The sequence below is a fragment of the Dipteris shenzhenensis genome, chromosome 13 (genome assembly GCF_047967505.1).
Source record: "Dipteris shenzhenensis isolate YYH24624 ecotype China chromosome 13, Dip_SZ_1.0, whole genome shotgun sequence".
NCBI classification, from domain to species: Eukaryota; Viridiplantae; Streptophyta; class Polypodiopsida; order Gleicheniales; family Dipteridaceae; genus Dipteris; species Dipteris shenzhenensis.
Genome location: NC_141608.1, coordinates 13,482,061 through 13,507,243, shown reverse-complemented (window position 1 = coordinate 13,507,243; position 25,183 = coordinate 13,482,061). Strand labels below are relative to the sequence as shown.

The 25,183-nt window shown below is 41.4% G+C and overlaps 1 protein-coding gene across 1 annotated transcript in view; it reads left to right on the top strand.

The window, feature by feature from the left end:
- The first annotated feature begins 1,294 nt into the window (after positions 1-1,294).
- The window catches only part of FTSH4 (FTSH protease 4), a 44,050-nt gene continuing 20,161 nt past the window's right edge, over positions 1,295-25,183 (top strand). The window contains exons 1-6 of the mRNA XM_087383331.1: positions 1,295-1,415; positions 1,553-1,621; positions 3,028-3,099; positions 17,913-18,009; positions 20,615-20,711; positions 24,442-24,705. Of these exons, the coding sequence (XP_087239457.1) occupies positions 17,983-18,009; positions 20,615-20,711; positions 24,442-24,705 (388 nt within the window). The 5' untranslated portion in view covers positions 1,295-1,415; positions 1,553-1,621; positions 3,028-3,099; positions 17,913-17,982. The remainder of the gene's footprint in view (positions 1,416-1,552; positions 1,622-3,027; positions 3,100-17,912; positions 18,010-20,614; positions 20,712-24,441; positions 24,706-25,183) is intronic.

Genomic DNA, 25,183 nt, shown 5'->3' with positions numbered 1-25,183 from the left:
AACTGTTCTACCAATTGCCAAAAAAAGGTGTTCTGCCAAAAAAATTCTTTTGCCAAAAATGCTATTTTGTCAAAAAGGGCTTTTTGCCTGCCAAAAGGGCTTTATGCCTGCCTAACGGGCTCTATGCCTGCCGATGAGAAGATTGTTATCTGCTAGATTTTTTAAAAAAAAAGTTGTTCTTACAAAAAAAAAGTTGTTTAACTAAACAAGCTATTCTGTCAAAAAAACTATTATGCCAAAAAAGCTATTTCACAAAAGTATATACTATAAAAAAGCTAAGGGTCTATTGCCTCAAAACTAGAAAAGTTTTCATGAAAGAAAAAACAAGAAAAGTTATCTTGAAAACTTACTTCTATTAATTTGAATGTATTTTTTCATGTGTGCAAAAAAGTCAAAGAAACCTATGTGATTGGTGTATGCAAGATATTGATTTCTCAAATTGTAATATGAATACGACTACTGATGTTCAGGTAATATGCTAGTGTCCTATCTATTCTCAAGACTTCTTTGCAATAGTATTGGACTCTAATACTCTTGATGTTGCTTCAATTTGAATTCTTACAACATTTATCTCTTTTGATGGATGTTCTTGATGCGAGGTAAGATTTTGATTAACTTGAAATTAGCAGTAGAGATAGCCAAGTTGGATACAACATCAAAAGATGACATTTCATATGGCTGTAGTCCATGAACATCACCAAGGCAATAATAAAACACTATCCTTGGCATTTGCAAGGAGGATCAGGGGTCGTAATGGACCTTGTGTCGTGTGTCATGTTCTTTTTTTTATGCTCAAACAGTTTTGGAATGAGACTGGCTATAGCGTCGACTTTGCTAGTTGAAACAATACTTAGTTCAAACTTTTTTTTAGGCCTCATTGAAGGGAAAATTTAGGTTGCTCGGTTTCTTGTGTGTTAAAACATCCATTTTTGAAGTGCATGAACTTACAACTGACATTATGTCGTTACAACTACGGAGCTGGGCAAATTTTTCTGGCATTTCTTTCAAATGGAGTATTAATGTCTAAAGCGCACGATCTTACAAATAATATTATGTTGTTGCAATTACAGAGCTCAAGGACAAAGGATTTTTTCAGGTATTTTGCTCAATAAAAATTTTAAGGTAATTCTGTCAAAAGAATTGTTGCTGTCTAGAGGAGGATAAGGAGAAGTCCAGACACGCACACTCCAAACATGAATGAAATCAAAGATGGATTAGGGCTGAATTAATGAAAAATTGATTTTGAAGAGGCTGGTTTTAATTATATAAGATATCTTGTTAAAGAGAGGTTCTATTTTTTATTCAATGGCGAAGAGAAGGGGCAGAGAGGGTGATTTAGAGTAGTGAAAACTCTCGGCCGACTGTTTGTGACCGATAAGCTGCTGCTTTTCTCTCATCTTCTCCAGACGATTCAGGTCCTGTCTCTCCTTTCCCCCCCTTTCTCTTCCCTTTTTATATGGCTCGTTTCGTCTCTCATTCCTTTTCCTACCGCTTCTGACTTCAGTGCTTTTGTTTTCACTGATTTTCTTTGATTTTCATTCCCCCCCTGTAGATTCCTCTCCGCTGCAACAGGAGAATTCGCTAACACTCCCTGCCATGAACAACGCTTGATGCCACAGCGGTACTTCCTAACTTTGTCGATTGTTGGTTCTGTGCCTTCTAGTTCTGTTGCTTTTGCATAGAATCTAACATTTTGAAACGGAGGGCTTGGACTTCCGCGGCAGCTTGCTTTAGGCCTTCCCTGGCTTGCGATTTGATCACGTCCCTAACTCGCTGTGCAACTTTTATCAATTATCTGAGAGGAGGCACCAATGCGTCTGCTTACGCTAGAGATTTTTAGCTAATTAGATCCATGGTATTGTCCTTTAAGTCAATGTTATGAAACCCCTAAGCTGTTTTGGAATGGAGGCAACTCACTTGAGTTCTCAATAAAGGCACATGCACAGTTATGATTGACCTACGTAGACTGTGACACACCTACCATAAGACACACTTACTCCCCATCTTATTGTGAAGAAGTGACTACTAGTTTTGTCCACAAAAGGCAACATGAGAGCAAAACCCTAAGAATGTTACAAATTCTATAAATTTGTCTAATCCAACCAAACCCTAGCACTCAAGTTCTAACAAGAAGTGTCAACTTAAACACAAACGGACATACACAAATAAGATTCTGTCCCTTCCTGCTTTGTTTCAAAACAAAATATTTTAGATGTAAATCATGTATTACAATAAAAAGCAAGAGCCTCAATCAACATACAAGCTACTTTGAAGGTGTACGAATAAGGGTGTAAGACCAGCATAATGCCTTACTAGCAGACTTGAGCTAGCTAGTAACCTTAGCTGCTGGTCGGCCCTTCATGTCCCAAAGTGTGACAATAACTAGGTGTCCTTCTTAAAGCCATTGGAACAATTTCAATTTTAGCAACAATGACCCTGATTGCTTCACCAAACAACCATGTTGTGTACTCCTCATTAATGTATCTTGTTGAGTCTCTCATGGTTCTCCCTATAGTGAGCATCAAACCTATAAGTAGTACGTTCATCATAAAGAATACATAAAAAAGACAAATTGCGTCCCACAATTACAGAAATTTCCACATCCTGATATTGTTTCTTTTTCCATCAAGCCCTTCTTTTCTTTCTTTGGCTTCTCTAAATGGACCAGCTAAAATAAGCCCTAATAAAGGAGTATGGTCCAAAGTTAAACTGAAGGTAATTGATTAGGGGTAGTTTGATGCATTTCTTTTGATGAATGAAGAGAGGGGCAATGAATAATTCTAGAAAAGTGGAAAGGTCGAGGTGTAAGTCATGATATTTTATAGCCTCACATAAGTACAATAAGCCTTGTGCACTTCGTGGACATGCTTTTGCATTATGTTGCTCGCACACTGATTTCCATATATCAATAGCCAAAGACTGCATAATATAGTTGCTTTCTCAATATGTGCCAACATTGAGGGAAGTTTTCACATTTTATTGGTGCACTAAGGCACCTCTGTATTGGGGTTGATTTCTTGTGCCCAGCTTTAATTCTGCCAGTAAGCGAGGACGAGTGTGCGCGAGAATGGCAATCATACTAACATCGACACTGAGGAGGTAATAAAAGATTTGCATTTTTTTGATGTACTTATGGAATACACTTGCCTTGAAACATTGCTCGTAAATGCATCCCAAAAGTGAGCTTTTGGATGGGTTTTAGGGTATGGCATATTCATGCTGAGTGCATCACATATTACTGTGTGCAATGTGCCGAGTGCATCACATATTACTGTCTCAAATTTGCTCTGCCCTTTTTTGGGCAGGAGGGGATTGTAAGATTAGTGAAATATTAGGGCAGTTAGCTTAAATGGTGGATCCTAGTTTTCTGTATTAGGAGTCTACATTGTATTACAGTTATTGTAATACTCATTTGTTTTGTAGTTATTAAACCGCTAAAAAATATATGGTCCTCACATCAAATGGTTTATCCCACTAAGACAAAGCCAAGCAGGGGGCTGTGGTAACCCCTTCCTTCAATAAAGCGATGGTGATGTTCACTCCCTGCAACTGCCAACAATAGTGATGGGCATTGCAGTTTTTGCCAAGTCCTTGATATGCTTTTGTTCCTAGCAAATACCCAATAAACATGCATGGAACAGAACTACTGCTTTACTGACTGGAACAACAGTAAAATATTAGGAAATATAGAGACAACACAACAGGAAGAAGGAAAAGAACACTCTTACTTGGTAAGAGGGCATGAGACCAATGGCAGCTCACATGAAGCCAACATGTGTTCCAAATCAGCACACATAAGCCAGCTAGCTAAAGCTACAGTCAGTCCTTGCATGTTCAACCGCAGTAAGCAGTGGAAGAATACTTTTGCAAGTACTAAAGCAGTTATGAATTGTATTCCTGAATTATGTACAGCTGAAGCCCCTTTTATGCACCCACATAGGGTAGGGCCAGCACTATTGAATATGGGATAATGAGCTGCCCTATGACGACTGGCATGCTCATATTCAATTGAGTACGCACTTGGAATGTCGTTGCCAATGTCGCTAGCAGGAAGGGTGTGGTTTCTGCCACTTCCATTGTGCAGGGGTACACACTCTTTGATATGAAGAATAGCTATCACGACGTCCATAATTCTCGATACAAAAGTAGGTTGTATAATCAACCTGGCGACTATGCCATTCATGATGGTTGGTTGTTCTATAAAGGACAGCTTTGTGTTCTCTCAGTTTCGACCAGCGTTGTTTAATACTGCACGTGATTTCACGATTGGCAGACACCAGGGTGTTTAGGGCACCTTGGACAAGCTTGAAATAAATTTTTTTTGGCCACATCTTTGCAGCAACGAGTATCTGACTTATTGTCAGATGTGTCAGAAAGTGAAGTCTCTCATGGGAAGCTCCTAGGTTTTTGCTAGCCCCTTGAGGTTCTGGACCATCCATTCGAACATATGAGCATGGATTTTGTCAATGATCTACCATAAGCCATTGATTTCAGAAACATTCCGTGTTTTACCATTTTGTTCTGCAAGTTCAATAAATTTGTTATGTTGATTCCATGCAAGTGCACGATTGATGCACATGAGATAGTTTGGTTGTTTATTGGATGGTGGTACCCTATGTGTGGCATTTCCAGATCGATTGTGTTAGATTGAGACTCGAAATTCACCAGCCACTTATGGAGAGCCTTTTTGGATGACTTTGGTATCAACTAAAATTTTCCAGCAGTTTTCACCCTCAATCAGATGGCCAGATAGAGATTTATAATTAGTCGGCCTTTGAAGTTTTCAGGTCTTATGTTGCAAACACACAGTCCCGATGGGAGCAATTTCTTTATTGGTCTAACGGATTGTCAATGATATTAATTCTAGGATTGGAGATAGAGTCCTTATGAAGCCACTTTTGGGAAAAAGTTCAAGTCCCTTTTCACTAGGACTTCAGAGAAATTTTATGAGGCAGATTAAATCACCGAGTCCTATGTGCAGATTATGAGGTTGTTAAAGACTAGATTGTCAATGTGTAGAAATCATACCCTGCCCAAGCCAGCAAGCACCCTAGAGATGTCAGATACAAAGGTCAGTGGATTTATCTCCTAGTTGAAATAAAGAGTCAAATGATTGGGAAGAGGTGTTCTTATTGCAGCTTTGGACCCTTTCCAATTATTCAGGTCATCAATTACGTGTCCATGAAGTTGTAGTAACCCAAGATATGGACCATGCATTTAGTTTTTCATGTATCTTGGCTCAAGCCTTATGTGGGCTCGGCATTGACAATTGTACCTAATCTTGAGCAGCTCGACATTGTGCTCCCTCTATTATTGTCTTGGTCGTTTGCTTATTTTTGTAGGGGTATTGCATGATGAACTTCATTCACCCAGAGACTTTACTGAACGATGTATAGTTGTTAGTTAAACGATGCATCTTTGACATAAGTTAGTCATGTGTGAGGGGTTCCTAGCCTAGTGGATACAAAAGTCAAATTAAACAATTGTCATATATGTGCTGTTAGGGTTAGTCTCTCACAAGATGTCTAGAAGAAGGTGGACAAGATACTCCATCCTTCTCCATGAGACTAGGAGTGCCTCTAGAATTGCTTGTAATGGAAGGAGTACACAGGCAAATGCAAAAAGTACGAGGTATGTGTTAGAATTATTGATAAATTCTAGGCAGTGAACAATGTAAAGTCAATAAGTGGGTTAGGGGCACTTTTCCTTCATTTAGAGGTTTTCCCCCCTAACCACAGTTAGTTCACTAACTACGGTTAGTGAAGGATAAGGTTTGTTACTTAGACAAAACCTTATCCCCCCTTTGTATTGTTTAACTTCATTCTATTGCATATTTGACGTCCAGCTCTCTCTCTCTCTTGCTTCCTGCTCTCTCTCCCATTTCCATCATTTGGTATCAGAGCAGCCCATCCTCCTGGCCTAGCTCGTAGCTCCTTGCTCCCAGCCTGTCCAATAGTACTTATTTCGTACCTGCTTACGATGCCATCAGCTTGTCTGTACACCTACAGCTGTCCGTACCGCGTGGAGGCATCCGTACAGTGTCATATTGCTTGCCATTCCTGCCCGTACAGAGCACAGCTAGCCATTTTCGGACCGTACAGGCTGTACATCTGTACTGCGCCTGTCCGTACAGCCACACGTGCAGTGCCGTTCCTGTGTCTGTACAACGCTTCAGTTTGAACGCGCGCTGCCAGTCCGTACAACAGATGTTGACTACAACTCCTTTGCTACGCTGCCCGTACAGGCCATACTGCCCGTGCGACATGTACTTGCCTCAAAATATGCAACTCACATCTGTACCTCTGGGCATTTCTGTACAGTCCGTACACAGTGTACGGGCTGTTTGTCTAGAAATTTGCGCTGCTGTCCGTACATCCAGCAACAGACTCAAGGTGCAGATTCCTCTATTTTGGAAGCAGATAATCTTTTGTAGGCACATTGCATTTTTTTTGGGACAAAAATTTGGGGCTTCTGTGCATTCTTGGACAAGTATTGCAGGCAGATTGCAGATTTGTCAAGAATTTGGGGCTTTTGGACTTGCATTGCAATTTTTGCAACATTTGGGGCTTTTAGTCAATTTGCCCTCTTCTGGTTGCAATTTTTGGCAAGAAATTGGGGCTTTTGCAATTGGGTTGCAATTTTGTAGTGAAAGGTGCATTTTGAGCCATTGTTTGGCTGTCGATTCAAGTAGGTGCATTTTGAGATTGTGGGTGTTCTCATTTGCACATATTGGCAGTAGAATTTGGTTGTTTTGCAGATAAATTGCAAATTGGGGCTTTCAGACAATTTGCCCCTTTTTGGGTTGCAATTTCTTGCAAAATTTTGGGGCTTTTTGCTTTACACTGCAGTTTCTTGCATTTTTGGGGGCTTTTAGGCAATTTGTCCTCTTTTGGATGCAATTTCCTTGAAGAAATTAGGGCTTTTGGCATTCTAATGTAATTTGGCAGTGCACAAGCATTTTGGGACTATTGCAAGCAATTTTGGACTCACTTTGAGTGACATTGGAGAGCATTTGCAGGAGAATTGAAGTGCATTTTGAGCCTTTGATAGGCTGTGACAGTATTTATCACCGTGGGCAGATTTTTCTTTGCAAATTTTACTTGTGCATTTTACATTCCAAGAAGGGATTTTACTTGGCCAGTTTGCTATTTTTTTTTTAATTATCTGGTGAAAATGGCTCAAAACAACCCCAATGAGGTGTTCGGAGTACTCACACAGGAGGATAAGTTGGATGGCACCAACTACTCCTTGTGGAGTTTCATGGTTCGCAATATCTTGGTTGGCAGACATCTTTGGGATTATGATACACTATTTACTACAATCTGTTCCCTTCGTTGAATCACGGGCAATCACATGCGATGACATCGTATTTTTTCTCCCAGCCTCTCTCATGGATTGCATGCACACAAAGATACGTAATTACATTCCTTCATGCCTATCCACAAGCCCACAATTTCCTAGATGGTTCCCTCCTGCCACATGTCATCATTTTAGACCTTTAGCTTGGTACACCATTTACCCCTCTCTTGGGGCACAATTAAAACATTTGCCTCTTGGCATTCTCACACATTTAGGTACACCTAGGCCTGAGCACTCAGAACCACCTAGTCGATGCCAATAAACCCTCACCTAGGACCTTGGCAGTTACTTCCCTTGACCATTTTATTTACGCACATAAAATATTACAAAAGTCGGTCATCTAAGGGAAAATGCCCACTGATCTTTCCGAGGTCATGCTATCTCGGCTAGAGCATAACATTCCTTCCCTCTTCAAGCATCAACGTCCTCGATGATGAAATCTGGGAATACTCTCCGTAACTGGTATACGGATTCCCAGGTAGCTTCTGATAGAGGTCGACCATGCCATGCAACCAACATCGTGGGTATCTTCCGATTGCGCACTTGCATTGTTCCTCGGTCCAGGATTCCTCTTGGTTTGCGTCTTGCATTATCCTCTATCTCCTGAAATAAAACACCACCTTCGATTAGTGAGTCACTTGTATGCAAAAATTTCTTCAAATGAGAAACATGAAACACTGGGTGCACGTTACACCCCTGCGGTAATTCTAATTTATAGGCTACCTTGCCTATTCTCTTTAGAATTAACCATGGCCCACAATATCGAGGTGATAACTTAGCACACTCTCCTGCAGTGAAAGACTTAGAGTGTGAAGGAACTCTGAGAAAAACTTTTTCTCCTTCCTTAAATTCTCTAGCGGATGGGTTTTGATCCGCATACGCCTTAGCTCTATCCATAGCTTGGCGGATGTTAGCTCTCGCAAGTGCTAGCATCTCCCACATGTGAACCACAAAGTTCGTGGCACTAGGCACTTTCTGAGGTATTCCAACTATAGTTGGATTCGTTGGTCTATAACCATAGTTCAGCTCAAACGGATTGAACCCTGTAGAGGAATGTTTTCTATCATTGTAGGCAAACTCTAACAATGGCAACCACTTGTCCCATGTATGTTGCCTCAATGACACATATGCTCTAAGCATATCCTCTAAAATTTGGTTGATTCTTTCTGTCTGACCATTCGTTTTTGGATGATCCCCACTACTCATTTTCAACTTAGTCCTTAGTGTCTCAAATACCGCAGTCCAAAAATGACCGGTAAATTTGACATCTCTGTTTGACACTATGGATTTGGGTAATCCATGCAGACGAAATATATGTCTAATAAACAAATCCGCCACTTGCGGGGCACTAACAAATTCTCTAGTTGGAATGAAGTGAGCCATCTTGGTAAGACGATCAACCACCACAAGGATAGAATCATATCCACCTTGTGTTGTAGGCAGCCCTACAATAAAGTCCATGGAAATGCTCTCCCACTTACTTAGTGATATCTCCAAGGGCTGTAAAAGTTCGGGTGGCTTCACCCGTTCTGCCTTACTTACCTGACACGAAAAATGTCGTGTCACATATTCATGAATATGCTTTTTTATCTTTGGCCAAAAGAAATCTCGCTTCACGAGATCATATGTCTTCTCGACTCCTGGATGTCCCGCACATGGGCTATCATGGCATTGTTGAATGACTCTCTGCCTGAGATAATTCTGATTAGGTACTACTACCTTGCCATTTCTTTTCAGCATACCATCCCTTATGGCATATCTTGCATAAGTTTTGTCTTTTTTGGATGCCAGGTCATCCTTTTCCCCGGGTTTAAACACATGAGCCTTAGGCCATAGGCTCCATTAGAGCACTCTCTAACACCGTGAAACTCATGTTATGCATAATGCGTGACAGCGCATCAGCAACTTTATTATCCTTCCCTCTTCGGTACCTGAATCGTCAAATTAAACTCCTGCATGAGTTCTGCCTACCTAGCTTGGCAGCCTCTCAAGTCAGGTTGTTTACAAAAATGTTTCAGAGTATCATGATCAACATCCACATAAAACTCTGATCCATACAAATAATGTCTCCATGTTTTAACACTGGTCTTGTGACCACAGCTTGTTTTATGGTGTTAAAACTTTCCTGTTGATTCTGTCCCCATATAAAAGGTACTTTATTTGAGGTCAGATCAGTCAATGGCGATACTATTTCGGAATATTCTTTGATATGCCTTCGATAAAATTGGACAAATCCTAAGAATGATCGCAAAGCGGCCAAACTCTAAGGGATTGGCCAAGTCAGTATCGTAGCCACTTTCTTTGGATTCATTTCTACCCCCTCTGGAGTAATTATAAATCCTAAATATTCAAGTCTAACCATACACAATATAGTTTTCTTTTCATTTACATAAAGACTGGCTTTCCTCAAAGTACTGAACACTATTCTTAAGTGTTCGTGATGCTCAGTAATACTTTTACTGAATACCAGAATATTGTCAATAAAATGTACTACAAACTTTTCGATATACGGACGTAGTAAATCGTTCATAAGCATGACGAATGTAGCTGGAGCATTGGTAAGTCCAAAGGGCATACCAAAAACTCATAATGACCAAACCTGCTTCTAAAAGCGGTTTTATTCACATCCTCAGCTCTAATGCGGATCTGATGGTAGCCACACTTAAGATCTATCTTACTAAAAATTATGGCCCCATGTAATGCATCTAGCAAATCATCGATCCGAGCCATCGGATACTTGTGCTTAATAGTGATATTATTCAATGCTCGGTAATCTATACAGAGACGAAAAGTATCATCTTTCTTCTTCTTTAATATCACTGGCGAAGCAAAAGGTGAAAAATTGGGCTGAATCTGACCCAGCTTGAGGTATTCTTCCAGTTGTCTTCGCACCTCAGCTTGTTTTGTAAAGCTTAATCTATAGGGAGGTCTATTTATAGATTCTGCCCTCGGGATAAGCTCAATTTTATGCTGAACATTCCGCTCTGGAGGTAACCCATAAGGTAACTCATCCCTAAAACAATCAGAGAACTTCTCTGATATCTCCTTAGCCAACTCGGCCATTTCCCCAGCTTGGGTAGCCTCAGTGCTAGCCGATGCATCATCAATCGACTCTACCGATGCTATACACAGACACAGAAACTCTTTTGGAGTCTTCCGAATTTCCATGGCTGAAATCAATGATCCTCGAGGTAAATCTTTTTCACCTCGCAAAACATATTCTACCCCGTTCATCTTGAACTGGTAAATATGCTTTTTCCAATCAATGGCTAGATTTTTCCAAAAATGCCAAGCCATGCCTAGGGCTATATCTGCATGAGCAAGCCTGGTCAGTTCAAAGTCCAGCTTCTCAACATAGTCCTGTATTCGAAGTTCCAACTGGGTAACCCTATGGTCCCATACTTCAGTTGAACTTTCGTCCACCATCCTGACCGTATAAGCATAGTCAGACGGACTAGTTTTCAACTTGAGCCTTTTAATAAGCTTCGAGTTAATTACATTGTGCATTGATGCTGAGTCAAACAACACAATCACATCCTACTTGTCCTTTCATTTTAATCAACTCGGGCTCATCAAAAACCGTATATCCCGTTGCTGCGGGCTTTGAAAGGATGTTATCAGGTGCACCGCTTACTAACTTAGTAACAGACACACTTAACAACACAGGTACTAACCTCTGAGAAGGTCCCGCCAATTGCATCTGCATATGTTCCGCATTGGGACTCTCCTGCATTCCCGCGTCGCATTCAGATATTATCATATTGGCCGTGCGATGGTCTTTGTTTAGTGGACAATCTTTCCACTGATGTCGCTGAAGGCAGCCGAAGCACAATTCTTCTTTTCTAGCTTTTTCTTTTTGCTCAGGGATCAACGAGGACTTTGACCAAGCTCGGGCTGCCATTGGAGTTACTTTTCTTTTCACCCCAATGGTGGTACTTGTCTTTGTTTGTCCCTCAACCGGCTTCACCTGCTTGGTTTGGCCACTTGGCTGTGAGACACTTGTCTTTGAAGTCCATTTTCTCTGAAATCCCCCTTTTCTCGGGTACTCATGCTGAGTCCCTGCCTGCACAAATCCACTAGGTCTACCTCTGGCATCCTCGTAGTTCAGGGCTGCAATAGATTCATCTAATGTAGTCACATATTTAGCTCGAACTTCCATTTTAATCTTGTCGTTCAGTCCATAGATATAGTCTTTCAACTGAACCGACATAGGGAGAGGGTCTGTTATTTTCATAACACATTCCCCGAACTTGTCAGTGTACTCTACCACTGACAAATTCCTCCGGCGAAGGTTTCTGTAAGCATCCCAAGCTCGGGACTCTTCGTCGGGTGGAAGAAAGTGTTTCTTAAATTCAGCCTTAAACCCTTCCCAGGTGGTAGGGGCAACCTGATCTTTCTGTTGCTTTATCCACCATCTATCCGTTGCCTCAATAAACAGGTGAGTGGTCTAAGCTCGGTCATCCGACCAGCGTACTTTTCTGGTCTATAATTAGCAATATTAGGTACCTTGACCTTCGCACGTTCCGACGAGTGTATACTGGGCTCTGGCTCTGCTGGAGCTTTGTCCTTTTCATTTCTAGATGGTCTAGCCGACAATGCTTGCACCATCTCTCTTATTTCATTTTGACCAGCGTTCACTTGAAGCTGCTGGTTCATGATCTGTTGTAAGGCATCTTCTAGTACAGAAATCCTACCCACCAGAGTAGGTGTTGTGTGATGGGACATTTCTTGCGTAGATCGTGCTCTAGATTCACCAGCATTTACCTTGGAATCTTGTCCCTCTGCCTCCATTCTTTCAAAAGGAAAAATAGTTTAAAAAAAAAAAAAAACTTCTTTCCGTATGTCAAAAACCCCAAAAAGATATCACACTTCGAATTTTCCTTTTTTTGCTGTACAGGAATAATAGACTTCAACTGAAAAGTTGTATAGAAGGGAAAAAAAAGATGCTTCCTGGAATATCCTGGAGTGCCGAATTCCTTCTTCTGCCAAAGCCTTGCAAGTCTCGAAAATCCAAACTATCCGCTTCTCTCTCAGACGTAGTCCCACTCTTTCGGAATCATCCTGGTCTTCTTCATCCTGCTCTCTGTTTCGGAATCCGCCTCAGCCCACGGGCTATCTACGTGACCACAAATAGCACACGTCGTCACACGCCCTGCGTATGATACCAAAATGATACGCTTCCACAGCGTAATCCTGCGCTGAAGCCTTGCTTCGAGTCCCGTCGATCGAACCGGTACCCGACCCCTTTGTTAAGGCAATCAGCCACATATCACCGTCCAGCCACCACGTAGCCAGCCGTCTTACTTATTCCCAACAACAGTCCAAAACTGAGCTATGCCATGATCTGCCCATGGTGCGCCGCTTGCTAAAATCATCACAACAGCTTTTGCATCATGATCCTGCGCGGAAGTCTCTAATTCCTTTGCGTAATACCACTACAAGCCTGCGGCTGTGCAACTACGGTAGGTTGATACACGCCCTGCGCTCCTCGTCGTACCTCGTCGAGCTAGTCAGCCACGTTGATTTCCGTTGTCACATATCTCGCGCCTGCGCTCCCTTCATACGCAATCCCCTCGTCCAGCCTGATGCTCTGATACCAAATGATACACTATTTACTACAATCTGTTCCTTTCGTCGAATCACGGGCAATCACAGGCGATGACATCGTATTTTTCCTCCCAGCCTCTCTCATGGATTGCATGCACACAAAGATACGTAATTACATTCCTTCATGCCTATTCCGAGGTCATGCTATCTCGGCTAGAGCATAACAGATTATGTCAATGGAGATGAAGCAAGACCAGATACAGCAGCTATACCTGTCACTCCTACAGCTAAGTAGTTGGAGCAGCCGCCCCAGGAGCTTCCACAGTAGAGCAGAAAAGATGGGACTCTAGAGATGCACAAGCTCTTTCAGTAATTTCTCTTTCTGTCAAGAGGTTCATTATACCTCATATTCGGTCATGCAAGACATCTATGGCAGCTTGGGAGATACTGGAGAGTATGTTTGCAGCAAGAAATGATGCCAGAGTTTCCTTTATGAAGAGAGAGCTTTCCCATACGCATATGGATGAGGGAGATTCCATGAATTCTCACCTCACAAAGCTTCAGGACTTAAGGGAACAGTTGCTGAATATTGATGAAGTCATTCCGGATTTAGAGATGATCACCACGACTCTAAACTTGCTTCTTGAGTCCTATCTCGGTTTCCACACCTCATTGAATTTGTCATTGAGGGGGGGCAGCTATCCTCTCTTTTCACGAGTTTGTAGGACTTCTATTGGAAGAGGAGCAGACACACAGAAATATGGCAACCCGGGCTGGGGAGCATGCCATGCTTTCCAAGTTCAAGTGCAAGGGTGACTTCCCTTTAAGAAGGATGGTGCAGTGAAAGCTACACGCAAATTACAGTTTATTCACAGTGATGTCTGCAGTCCCATGAGGACATCTGCTTCTGGGGGTTATCTTTATTTTGTTACATTCATAGATGATTTCACCAACTACACTTGGGTCTATGGTCTCAAGGCAAAATCAGAAGTGTTTATGCATTTCAAACACTTTGTGGCTATGGTTGAGAATGAGATAGGACTCAAGGTGCAGACACTTCGCACAGATCGAGGGGGGGAGTATATGTCTCATGAATTTGAGACATTTTTGAAGGAGAAAGGCATCACGCATCAGCTTACATTGAGGCTTACACCTCAACAGAATGGCAAAGCTGAGCGGAAGAATCGCACTGCCATGGAGATGGATAGATGCATGCTCACAAGTAAGAAGATGCCTCACAGGTTTTGGCTTGAAGGCCTCATGTGTGCCAACTATATTTTGAATCGGGCTCCTACGAAGGCTTTGAAGACAATCACTCCCTATGAGGCATGGCATGGGAGAAAGCCTTCAATGGACCATTTCAGAGTTTTTGGTTGTGTTGCATATATGCCCACGTGCTTGTGGAGTTTAGACACAAGTTGTCAGATAAGGCACTCAAATGCATTTTTGTGGGATATAGTTCACAAAGCAAAGGCTATTGTCTCTACAATCCTGCTACACACAAGATTTTTGTTAGCAGAGATGTTATATTCTCTGAAAATTCAGCACATACACATGCTGAATTTCAGATTCCAGCTTCTTCAGATGATGTGTTTTAGGGGATGCTTCCTATAGCATTTGGTTCCCCCGCTGAAACTCAGAATTTACAGCAACCTCCTCCAGATCCTCATGCCCCGATTCAGCCACCGGCTGATTTAGTACCACCTCAGGGTGTGGATGAAGTTGTCAGACAAGAGATTCAAGAGATACACGCAGCCAAAACAGTCCCGAATTGGTTGCTTCAGACTGTTAGGGAGGAGTAGGCTTGAGGCTCCATTGCTTGACAGGACTCGTAGTGCAGTAAGGCACGCAGGGGGGGCTCTTTCAATTGAGACAGCTTATGGAGGGACTCTTCTTGATGAAGAGGAGCTTGACTCTTTTGAAGAAGCAAATGATAATGTGCTTGGATGCAAGCCATGCACAATGAGTTGCAGTCCATAGAGAAAAACCAGACTTGGATCATTGTGGATTTGCCACTAGGTAAGCATGCCATGGGTACAAAATGGGTTTTCAAGGTCAAACAGAACCCCGATGGGTCCATTGACAGGTACAAAGCAAGGCTGGTTGCCAAAGGATATGCTCAGCAAAAGGGCATTGATTATGAGGAGACATTTGCTCCTACATCTCGGATGACAACCATAAGAATTGTTATTGGCATGGCTGCACATCTGGATTGGAAAGTCCATCAGTTGGACATAAAAACAGCAATTTTAAATGGAGACTTGTTGGAAGAGGTGTATGTGAAACCACCTCCAAGCTTTGCGGTATCAGATGATGCACGTAAGGTATGCAAGGAGAATAAGACTTTATATGGGCTGAAACAGGCTCCTCGTGCTTGGTATGCAAAGATAGATGCCTTTCTGTCCAGCAAGGGTTTCAGCAATAGTCCAACTGAAAGCACCCTCTACATCAAGAAGGATGGGGGGGAAATCTTGGTCATCATTCTTTATGTAGATGACCTACTGCTCACAGGGCCAAATGGTGATAACATTGCAGATTTCAAGGCTGATTTGAGAGCCACTTTTGACATGTCAGATTTGGGCATGTTACATTATTATTTGGGAATCCAATTCATTCAAGAGAGACATGGTACCATTATGTCTCAATCCAAGTATGTTCAAAACTCTTGGATAGATTCAGGATGCAAGATTGCAAGCCTATAGCTACTCCCATGGAGCCAGGGCTTGTAGGAGAATCTGTAGATGCTACACTCTACAGTCAGGCGGTTGGATGCCTCATATATATGTGCAATACACGGCCCGATCTTCAGTTTGCAGTATCTCAGGTGAGCAGGTATATGCACAGCCCAAAGACAACACACTGGCAGGCTGTAAAATGCATCTTCCGTTACTTGCAAGACACAAAGTCTTATGGCTTGATGTTTCCTAGGGGGGGTGACTTGCAGATGCATGCAGTGATTCAAATTGGGCTGGATACTATGACACTAGGCAGTCCACAAGTGGTAATTGTTTCTTTTTGGGCAAAGCTTGCATTTCTTGGCTGAGCAAGAAGCAATCTACTGTGGCTACTTCCTCATGTGAAGCTGAGTACAGGGCAGCTTTCACAGCGACTGTTGAATGTGTTTGGCTGCGTCGTTTGCTTGCTGATCTTCATCTTTTATTGGAGGGTCCTTCTCTGATTCTCACTGATAGTCAGAGTGCTATGGCAGTGGCAAAGAATCCTATGTTTCATCGCACGAAGCACATTCACTATGTCAGAGAGAAGTTGCATGCAGGAGAGATCAGTATGATCTATGTGTCAACACATGACAATGTTGCAAACATCTTCACCAAAGCACTTTCACGTGAGAAGTTTGAGGCATTTCGCAGTGTCTTGAACTTATCTCCTTTTGGTGATTGATCATTTCCTTGTACATGACATTGGCATTGCAGGGGGGTGTTAGAATTATTGATAAATTCTAGGAAGTGGGTTAGGGACACTTTTCCCTCATTTAGAGGCTTTTCCCCCTAACCACAGTTAGTTCACTAACTACGTTTAGTGAAGAATAAGGTTTGTCACTTAGACAAAACCTTATCCCCCCTTTGTATTGTTTTCCTTCATTCTATTACATATTCGACATTCAGCTCTCTCTCTCTTGCTTTCTGCTTTCTCTCCCATTTCCATCAGTATGCTAGTTGGTGGATTCCCTTGGAGGACATCGAACAATGGTTTTTGAGGTGAGAGGGGAAGTACCTCTTGAACAAATCCTCTTTGAAGGTGGTATTGTTCTTAGAGTAATCCTCTCTGGGAGGGGAAGGATCTCTTGGCGAGAGGAGTACCTCTTGGAGAAATCCTCTTTAGAGGGGAAGATTATAGAGAGGCATACTTGCAATACATGTTCTTTGAGGCATGGGAGAAAAGCACCAAGAAATAGAAGTGTTTATATTTAAGGCAGCACATAAACCTATCAGGCTAGAGTAGTTCCTCATTTGAATGGGGGTTTTGAGCACAATCAGAAGTTGAGCCAAATTCCATGCAAATACAAAGATCGGTGCCTTTCTTACGGACATGCTCATATTGCTTGCTATGCGACATAGATTGTTGGCCCATGGAGGGGCACAATTCGGTCTCGTGGGAGGATTGACTTTGCCTTTGTAAAGGGGGCATTGAGGGTGATATTTGTAAGTACATCTGCTTATGCTTGGGCACTGATGATGGCATAAGTGTTGCTTTGCTTGCTAAGTATGTCTTCCTTTTGTTTTTCAAAATTTTTTTGTTACCTTTTTTATCTTCTCGTTCGTTTTCTCTTTTATTTTCTTTGTAGAATTTTGGACTTTAGAACAACAAAAACTCTAAATTTAGACGATTGGATATATTCTAGCCTTACAAAGGTATAAGTATATTCTCAAAGCTCTACTGCAATTTTATGTAGAACTAGAATTGTGCAACACATTCTTAGAGGTGCGCCACATCTAACATCTTTGGAAAAAGCAAAATCAAATTATTGTTTCATTTTTAATGATTAGCCAACTTAGGCAGATCATTAGCCAAAGTTTTAGATTGATCGTGGATGACATGATGACAATTTTGGTGGACAAGACAATATTGCTTACTTCCTTTGGTAACAAGGTCATACGAATGAAGTGGACTCATACATTACCCATGGCATGGCCACTAGAAAACAACTCCGCGAGCAACATTAGGGTGTGTTTTTGGTCCCATAGGTCATATTTGACCTTTAATGGACATTCACATCATCATCATCTCTCTCTCTCTCTCTCTCTCTCTCTCTCTCTCTCTCTCTCTCTCGTTTGCTTTCGCTTTCTCTCAGAGATTGATATGTGACATGCTTTAGAGACACCGATTGCCATTGGGACCCTAGCTAGGCCATATGGACTTACGGCTAGCACTTGACATGGGCTCATTGTTTTGCAGTCTTTAGATATGATTTTAGACATCATTTTTCATTGCAAGATAACTTGAATTGTATTAATCTTATTTAATGTTTTGTGTGTTTGTATGTGCAGGTTTTTGGGATCCTAACATTACAAGGATTTCAAGTTTGTTTGGACTCAACATTACTTTAGATTGCAAAGAATGGCGTGGCGACATGTGTTTAGACAAGTAAGTTGGGTTGATAGTGAGAACAAAGAGGATGAGTGGAAGTAAGATGCAAAGCGAGGCTTGATATTTTGTTTCATATATGAAAATCTTTGTTGTTTAAATAAAATTTTAACACTCCTTGTTCAGCTTTGGAAAGGCAATGGTTGGTTAAAGTGTTACATATATGCATGGTACTGATGGGTCTAAGCATGGTAGGCTTAGCTTTTTTGCTTAGTTCAATCACTTGTTCTTGAAGCTAAAAGCAACTTAAAAACTCTAATTGAGATCATCAACCCTCATTAAAGGACATGGTAAAGCAGGAGGCAATCTAGGTACATCAACTTTCTATGCTTAAGAGTGTAATGGTGTATATTGTGCATATTATCACTCGATAGTTGTATGGCATTGTAACGAAGGATTCTAGCTTTGGTGTGTTATGTTATAATATTGTTGGTTCCTCTACAAATTTGTATGTGTTGTATGGACATTGTGTTTGAAGGAATCTTTTGTCTTTCGTTAGTTGATGCTAGATGGGCTCTTTCGTTTTAAATTGGTTGCTGAACAAGCAATATATAAAGTAGATGTTGAGCAAGAAGTGACACACTTAATGGATGAAGAGGAATTCCTACGCTGAAGGCTGCTTTGGTACCTCTTGACACGAACAAGCGAAGTAGAACGCCTTGCACATTAACTAGGAGGAAGTGCTTTAGTTAGGGGCAACTTTTTTGGGCAAGATGTGCACTTCACATGATATTGGGGTCCCATTCACAGTCCTGGGGCCTAACACGCCTGATATTTGTCGCTGTCACCTCTATGGGGTGCACCGATCAAATCGTGAATCTGCTTGGAGGAGAAAAGTTGCTGCTGCGAATTGCTGCTCAGTTCTTATTTAGTTTTGGAAACCTCTTTGCAATGCTTGGGGATCAAATCACAATCAAGAAGGTTGGTAGCACAAGCGCTAGATGAGAGAAAGGCAAGCATGGGAAAGATAAAAGAGCTTACAGGAAACAGGAGAAAGCTAGAGAACAAATCGTTGATCTGCCCAGAGAGTTAGGAGTGAGAGAGAGAAGAAAGAAAGAAAGTCTATTATAGTCTGTAGGAGACCAAAAGTTACGAGACTCTAAAAACCCTGGGTACAACTAAAGAGTGGAGCCAGTATAGCGGGCATCCACTCCCAAACCTGCTTACTTACATCAGTTATAGACTGAGAGTCTTTAGGTCCGATTTGAATTCCCTGATGAGGGCCTTGCCTTCATGGTAGACCGCCCACTTACCCTCCTTTCTAGCTAAATAGAGTAGAATGCCTGAAAATAGAAAGGCCTCAAAATATAAACCAAATAAAGCTAAAAAGCTGAAAACTGAAAAAGCTACAATAGCTAAGTAAAAGCTCACTTTTTATTAAATGAGATCCTGTCTTTAATAGTTATTTAACCTAGAATCTCTTTAATAAATTTAGCGACATGGCCCTCTTCCCATGCACTAATTATTTACACATTTTGGCCTAGAACAAATATAATCCTAGGCTTGCTAGGCTCGTATCTTGACCTAGATAACTTAGAATCATCCCAAACTGGACACTCTTGATCGCTTCAAGTGATGCAGAGGGAAGAGTTGGAAGTGATGGATGTATTAGTCAAGACTGACCTAATCTGGCATATTTAGACTTGGGTTGTAATAACTAAGCTAGGACGTCAGTTAGGTTAGATTCTATGCTCCTTATGACTACAATGTGATAAGAGATATTGCACTTTTATGTGATGTCTTGAGCTAGGTCCTCAAAACAAGAAGTTATGTGGACCAGTTGATTTCTGAGTTTGAGAAGTATAGTTTTGGTTTTTGCTGGGAGCTCATGTAAGCTAACATGTCTGTGCATGAATTTATGGGTACAAGCTACCTATTCCAATGGCTGTGCATGAATTTGTAGGTCTGCGTCACCTCATCCAGCAGGATCTTTGAACTTTGTCGAACAGATCTTAGTTTGAGTTCAAGGTTAAACTATGCTTAGTGTATTTTAAGGACTTGTGAAGGGGGGTCTATGGCCTATGATGAATGGGATTCACTTTTGTGTGCATATAAGTTATTGTCCATTTTACAAAGATCGTTGTAGGCCTCAGTATCGTTATGTTTTTGTTTCTTATACCTCTATTCCACCCAACCTTGTTGGTATTAGCCTCTTGGAGATTCTATATACTTACTGTTTGCCTCATTGGTGTTCATGTAAGCTGTTGTGCGGAAGTTGATACTCTGGGTACTCGTCTGCCCAATGAAAGACCCTGGACCTTCAAATTGTGCAAGCCATTTAAATATACTTTGTAAAGGTTACAGATAGGCCATAGAAGAATGATGGTATTGCTTGCAAATAAAACTAATTAATTAAAGCAACTTTATTCCAACTCAAACAAAAGAAACTAGAGTAAAAGTTAACCTGCAAACACTTTTATTTTATTTTTACAGCACCCATGTGTGTCTCTTTGTATACCAATTGAGCCAACTATGATTTTGTCTGTTTCAATGACAGTTTGTGTTTCAAATTTGTTTGCTTCTTTATGATTCATGTGGAGGTTTGTTAAGCTTTCAAGTAATATACTCCTTTTTTTTTCGGGGTGGGGGTTGGTGATTGTTACAGAATGGAGTCTCAGCAAGGCATGTGATTGCCTGGAAAGCATCGTCTGGATTGTGCAGCCAACTGAGAGCTTCAGTCTTGAAACACCAGCCTGATGCAGGTAATTTGAGTTGTGAAGGTTTTCAAGGCTTGGATTCAAACTGTGCTTCCATATATGGAATTGAGGCCATTTTGTACAATTAATATTTGTTTTTGGGTTTCTCATGCCGATTTGTGAATTACGAAGAGCTCATGAACAGCTATTAGAAGGAAACTATTACACATCAGAAAACCACAGATGGTGGATTATCCGTAGTGTTTAAACTTCAGTTTTCCTCCAACTCAGGACTTTGCTTCTTAGATGTAAACCATGTACCGTTCTTGATCATGCTCTCCTTCTTCCTTTTCTCCAATGTACTGAGAATCAAGGTTTTGATCCTAGGTTTCACCTTGTTTGCACAAAAAGAAAGGCAACTATTTTCTCTCATGCGAGCATGCCCCCGCATGTTTACAAACACACTTGATTGGTAAAGTCGAGCATTTCAAGCAAGTTTGGTGTAGGAGAATCAAATGTTGCCTGCAATAAAAAAAGGAAAAATTGAGTCCATTAATAAATCAAGACAACATGTTTTGCAATTAAGCAAATGTAAATGGCTTGAAAATGTGATAATTGTTTTCTGATTGTGTGATTGAGAAATTATGACATTGGAAAGTTATCAGTAGTGGTCATTGTATTGAAAGTGAAAGGTTTGGATTTGTGGATTTGTTGATGTGGTATTAAAGTTTTAAGTTTTATGAATTCATTGCTGACTTCTTCTGCAATTATTGTCATCTTCTAGAGTCAGGACATGGCCATGTTTGAGATTGGTTGGTACTGTTTGAAGCAAAAGGTAGGCAATGTCTAGAAATGCTGGATATTTTGTCTGCTTTAAATGTTTGGAAAGAGCTATGGCTGCAACTCATATTTTCACCTCGCACAAACGATGGTACCACCATCGTTTGCAAATGTATTTCGTTAGCCTCCAATCCCAAATTTCTGCTGGTCTTTCCCTTGAGTTCTTGAATTTATGATAGCACTTTCATGAGCCTCTGATCTGATTTCCAGCAGGTCGCCTAAGATCTGGCTTAGACATCTGAAATTTCCATCAGAAACTACATCGTATGTACATAAGGCGGGAACTTAGACTTTACACTTGGGCAGGAACATAAAGTTCATACAAACCTTTATACACAGGCAATGCATATGACTATTCTCATCTCATCCACACCTCTAGGACAGATAAATATTTATTTTGAACTTTATATCCTTTGCCATGACATTGTGAACAAGCATCTGGAAATGATTTTTGCCTAGAGCCTTCATGTAATACCTGTGTATTTTTAAATGACTAAACCACCCAGGAATGACTATACCACCTGAGGAGGGGTGTTCCCAATTGACCTTTTCAGTCTTTTCATGTGTGCTTTTTAATGACTAGACCACCTGACGAGGGGCGTTCACAATTGACCTTTTCAATATCTTGTTGACGGAATCGATGGACTTACCCTAAATGCTGCATATCATTTACACAAGTGGATGCCTCCCTGCTCAACCGAAAACATTGCAAATACTTTGAACCTTCTTGGGACCCTTGGAAGGATAACCAAGTCTGGCACCAACTGTAATGGTAAAATTGGCTTTCCAAACCTATGATTGTCACCTCATGCATGTCAGCGGATTTGGGATGCCTCCTTACCCTTTGTGTCACTAACAATCTCTTGGGAATGCGATTGCAATCATCCAAAAAATAGAACACCTTATGTAAGGTACTAAATATAAATGTGTGTGTGTGTGTGTATACATACACACATATATAGATTCCATGATAAATTTAGCTTTGTGTGACATAATACCTAGCCTGACAGCCTTCACTCGCTTTTATCCAATTATTTTTGAGACTCGTAATTGGGTCCTATGTAGAACCCCCTTTGAGCACAATATTCAGCTCTCCCCCAAAAAAGAGATAGCTTACGCATCGCAAAGCTGACCATGCATCGCTTGGCCAGTCTGTGTACTGAAAACAAAGACCCCAAAAAGAAAAAGCGGTCCGGTCACGACTCACATCCTCATTGTCCTGCATGCTGCGTAATAGGATCCTATGTAGTATGCAGGTTCAGGGATGTCAGTGATAATGGTGCCAGGGTTTTTATGAGGGAGGCTGATTCGACGTCTCTTTAGGCATGCACAAATATAATGATCCATTTAAGCTAACATATATGCAATATTTTAATGACCGTGGCCAAAGTACTGAATTAAAGTTCTTTGAAATTGAAATTTTATTTTCAAATTGCATTATGTCTTTTTGAATAATAGATTTCAATTTTTGAATATGGATGTCCCGAAAATGTCTTAACTGTATCCCAAGGATTATGGGTGGTCCTGCTTGAATGCATGTGGCACTGTAGGGCAGAGAGTAAGATTTCAATGGGTTCAACTGCATTTGACCTGTTGGAGCATGGGATACTGTTGCTCTTCGGTGATATACCTTATTGCGTCCTGTGTTTGGATGTTGTCTTTGGGATGTCTTTCCTTGTGCTTCACATAATTTACAATTGCAACAGCATTAATGAAATGAGTTTGACAAACCATCTTTCTATTGCCATGACTTGAACTCATCCAAGGACTTAACCTTTTTCCTTATTCCGAGGAATTGAAAGGAAAAAATGAGGCGTAAGTCGATGCATAGTTGGGACGTGGCGAACCTACTTCAACATGCATGCTTCCAGAGGATTGCTGGCTTACACAATCGACCTACCCAGATTTCATGGAAGTCACATTCCTCATCCTTCCACCAGGGAAGAGCCTGGTCTCAGAAGTCATCCTGTACTGTTGATATGTGTACTTACTGCTTAGGTGGGGGGGAATGAGAGAGAGAGGGAGCAGATGGAGCATTTGGGAGATTGGGGGAGCTGTCCCAAGGTTGGGGAAGAAGAGGAGCCTTGCGTTCAGCAGTGGAGGGGGGAGAATCCTGGGATGGTTCTTTGGGTGTAGGCATCAGGACTTGGCTTGGCTTGAGGGGGAAGGGGGAGGAGGAAGTTGCTGATCTACAAGTGGAAAAGAACTCAGGAGTAGGATCTGAAGCTTCTTGGACCTTTGAAGATAGAACCTCTAAAGTTGGGAAGGGGAAGGGCTTGGGTTGCGGCAGCAGCAAATAGGGAGAAGGGAGCTCCTACACTGATGCACGGGTGCGGCCCCTCTTGGGTGCCAGTAGGCCGCTTACAAGCTGCCGGGTGCAATTGCTCGCAGCATGGCTGCCTGTGACAGCAGCCCGGTGTTGGAGGAAACATACTCAAAAGGGCTGGATAGGCTGCAGCAGGGGGCTGGGAAGGACCTTGTTGTGAGCACAAGGATAGAGGGGGTGAGTGGAGGAGAGGGAGCTGGTGAGGTGAGCCAAGTGACGGGGGTTTGTTGTGGTTAATGTCTATGAATGCCAATCCATTCGTTTTGGAGCTGACTGGTCTGCTTGTGACTAGATATTTGGCACAAACACTCCAATGAATGTGTTTTAAAAAAATACTTATTCCTTATTTTTTGGACGTTTGAGTAGTGAATTAAGGTGCAATGAGTGATGTAGAGATCTTCAGCTGGAGATGAAGCAAATAAATGAGAGCTTGATTTAAACTAACAACTCTTTGGCTAAGTTCAAAAAGCAAGTTTCAAGGTTCTTTTGTATTTTTTACTAATTTCTAGTTGAATTGAAGTTTTAACTAGGAGATGATTATTCTCACCCTTTATTCAACTGGCTTGTTGTGGAATCAACAATCTCTTTAACATGGTAAAAGTTAAACCCACTGGATTGGTGTGCTGACAGGACAATACTTCCAGGACAGTCAAAAGCGCTTTCTCTCGGGGTACATTGGCAATTTGGCAAAAAGGATGAAACAAAATGTGGATGACATTGAAGTTTCACTTCTAAAAGAGTATAACAAAACAGATCCTGAATATGTAATTCGTTGGTATGAAAGAAGTCAGCCACATCACTGGTACAATCCGGGTGTTTTGGCTGAATATGTGAAAGCTTTGGTGAAGGTCAATAAACTTGATGAAAGCGAATTGCTTGCTACATTGCAACAAGGTAAAACCCCATCACCTTACAAATAGGAAAATGCCGGGGTCCTTTTCAATTGGGAGTATGTGCATCGAAATCTGCTGAATTGCACCATTGGATGCTTGTTTGCTATTAAAGGATTATGATTAAACTCTGGTCACCAAAAACGATGGGGGACTAGTAATGTAGAACACCAAAAATAGGGTAAGAGACAGGATAGTTTTGTGGATTTCCCTTGGAACTCCAGATGAGCCAGGACTTCCCATTCATAGAAATGGAGCTGGGATCGAAATCAACACTATGAAATGGTAACGTGCTATTTTGAAGTCCACAAAACAGCGTTTTTTGAAAGTAGCTACGTCAAGTGAAAATGTGGTCTTGATTTCACCTAAACCAGATGTCCTATTCTTTTGAGAGTTGAGTTTTTCTGTAATCCTATTGCATTGCAATTTTTTATATGATTCTTATAATCCCATGGCATCCGTTCTTATAGGAGATGGTATTT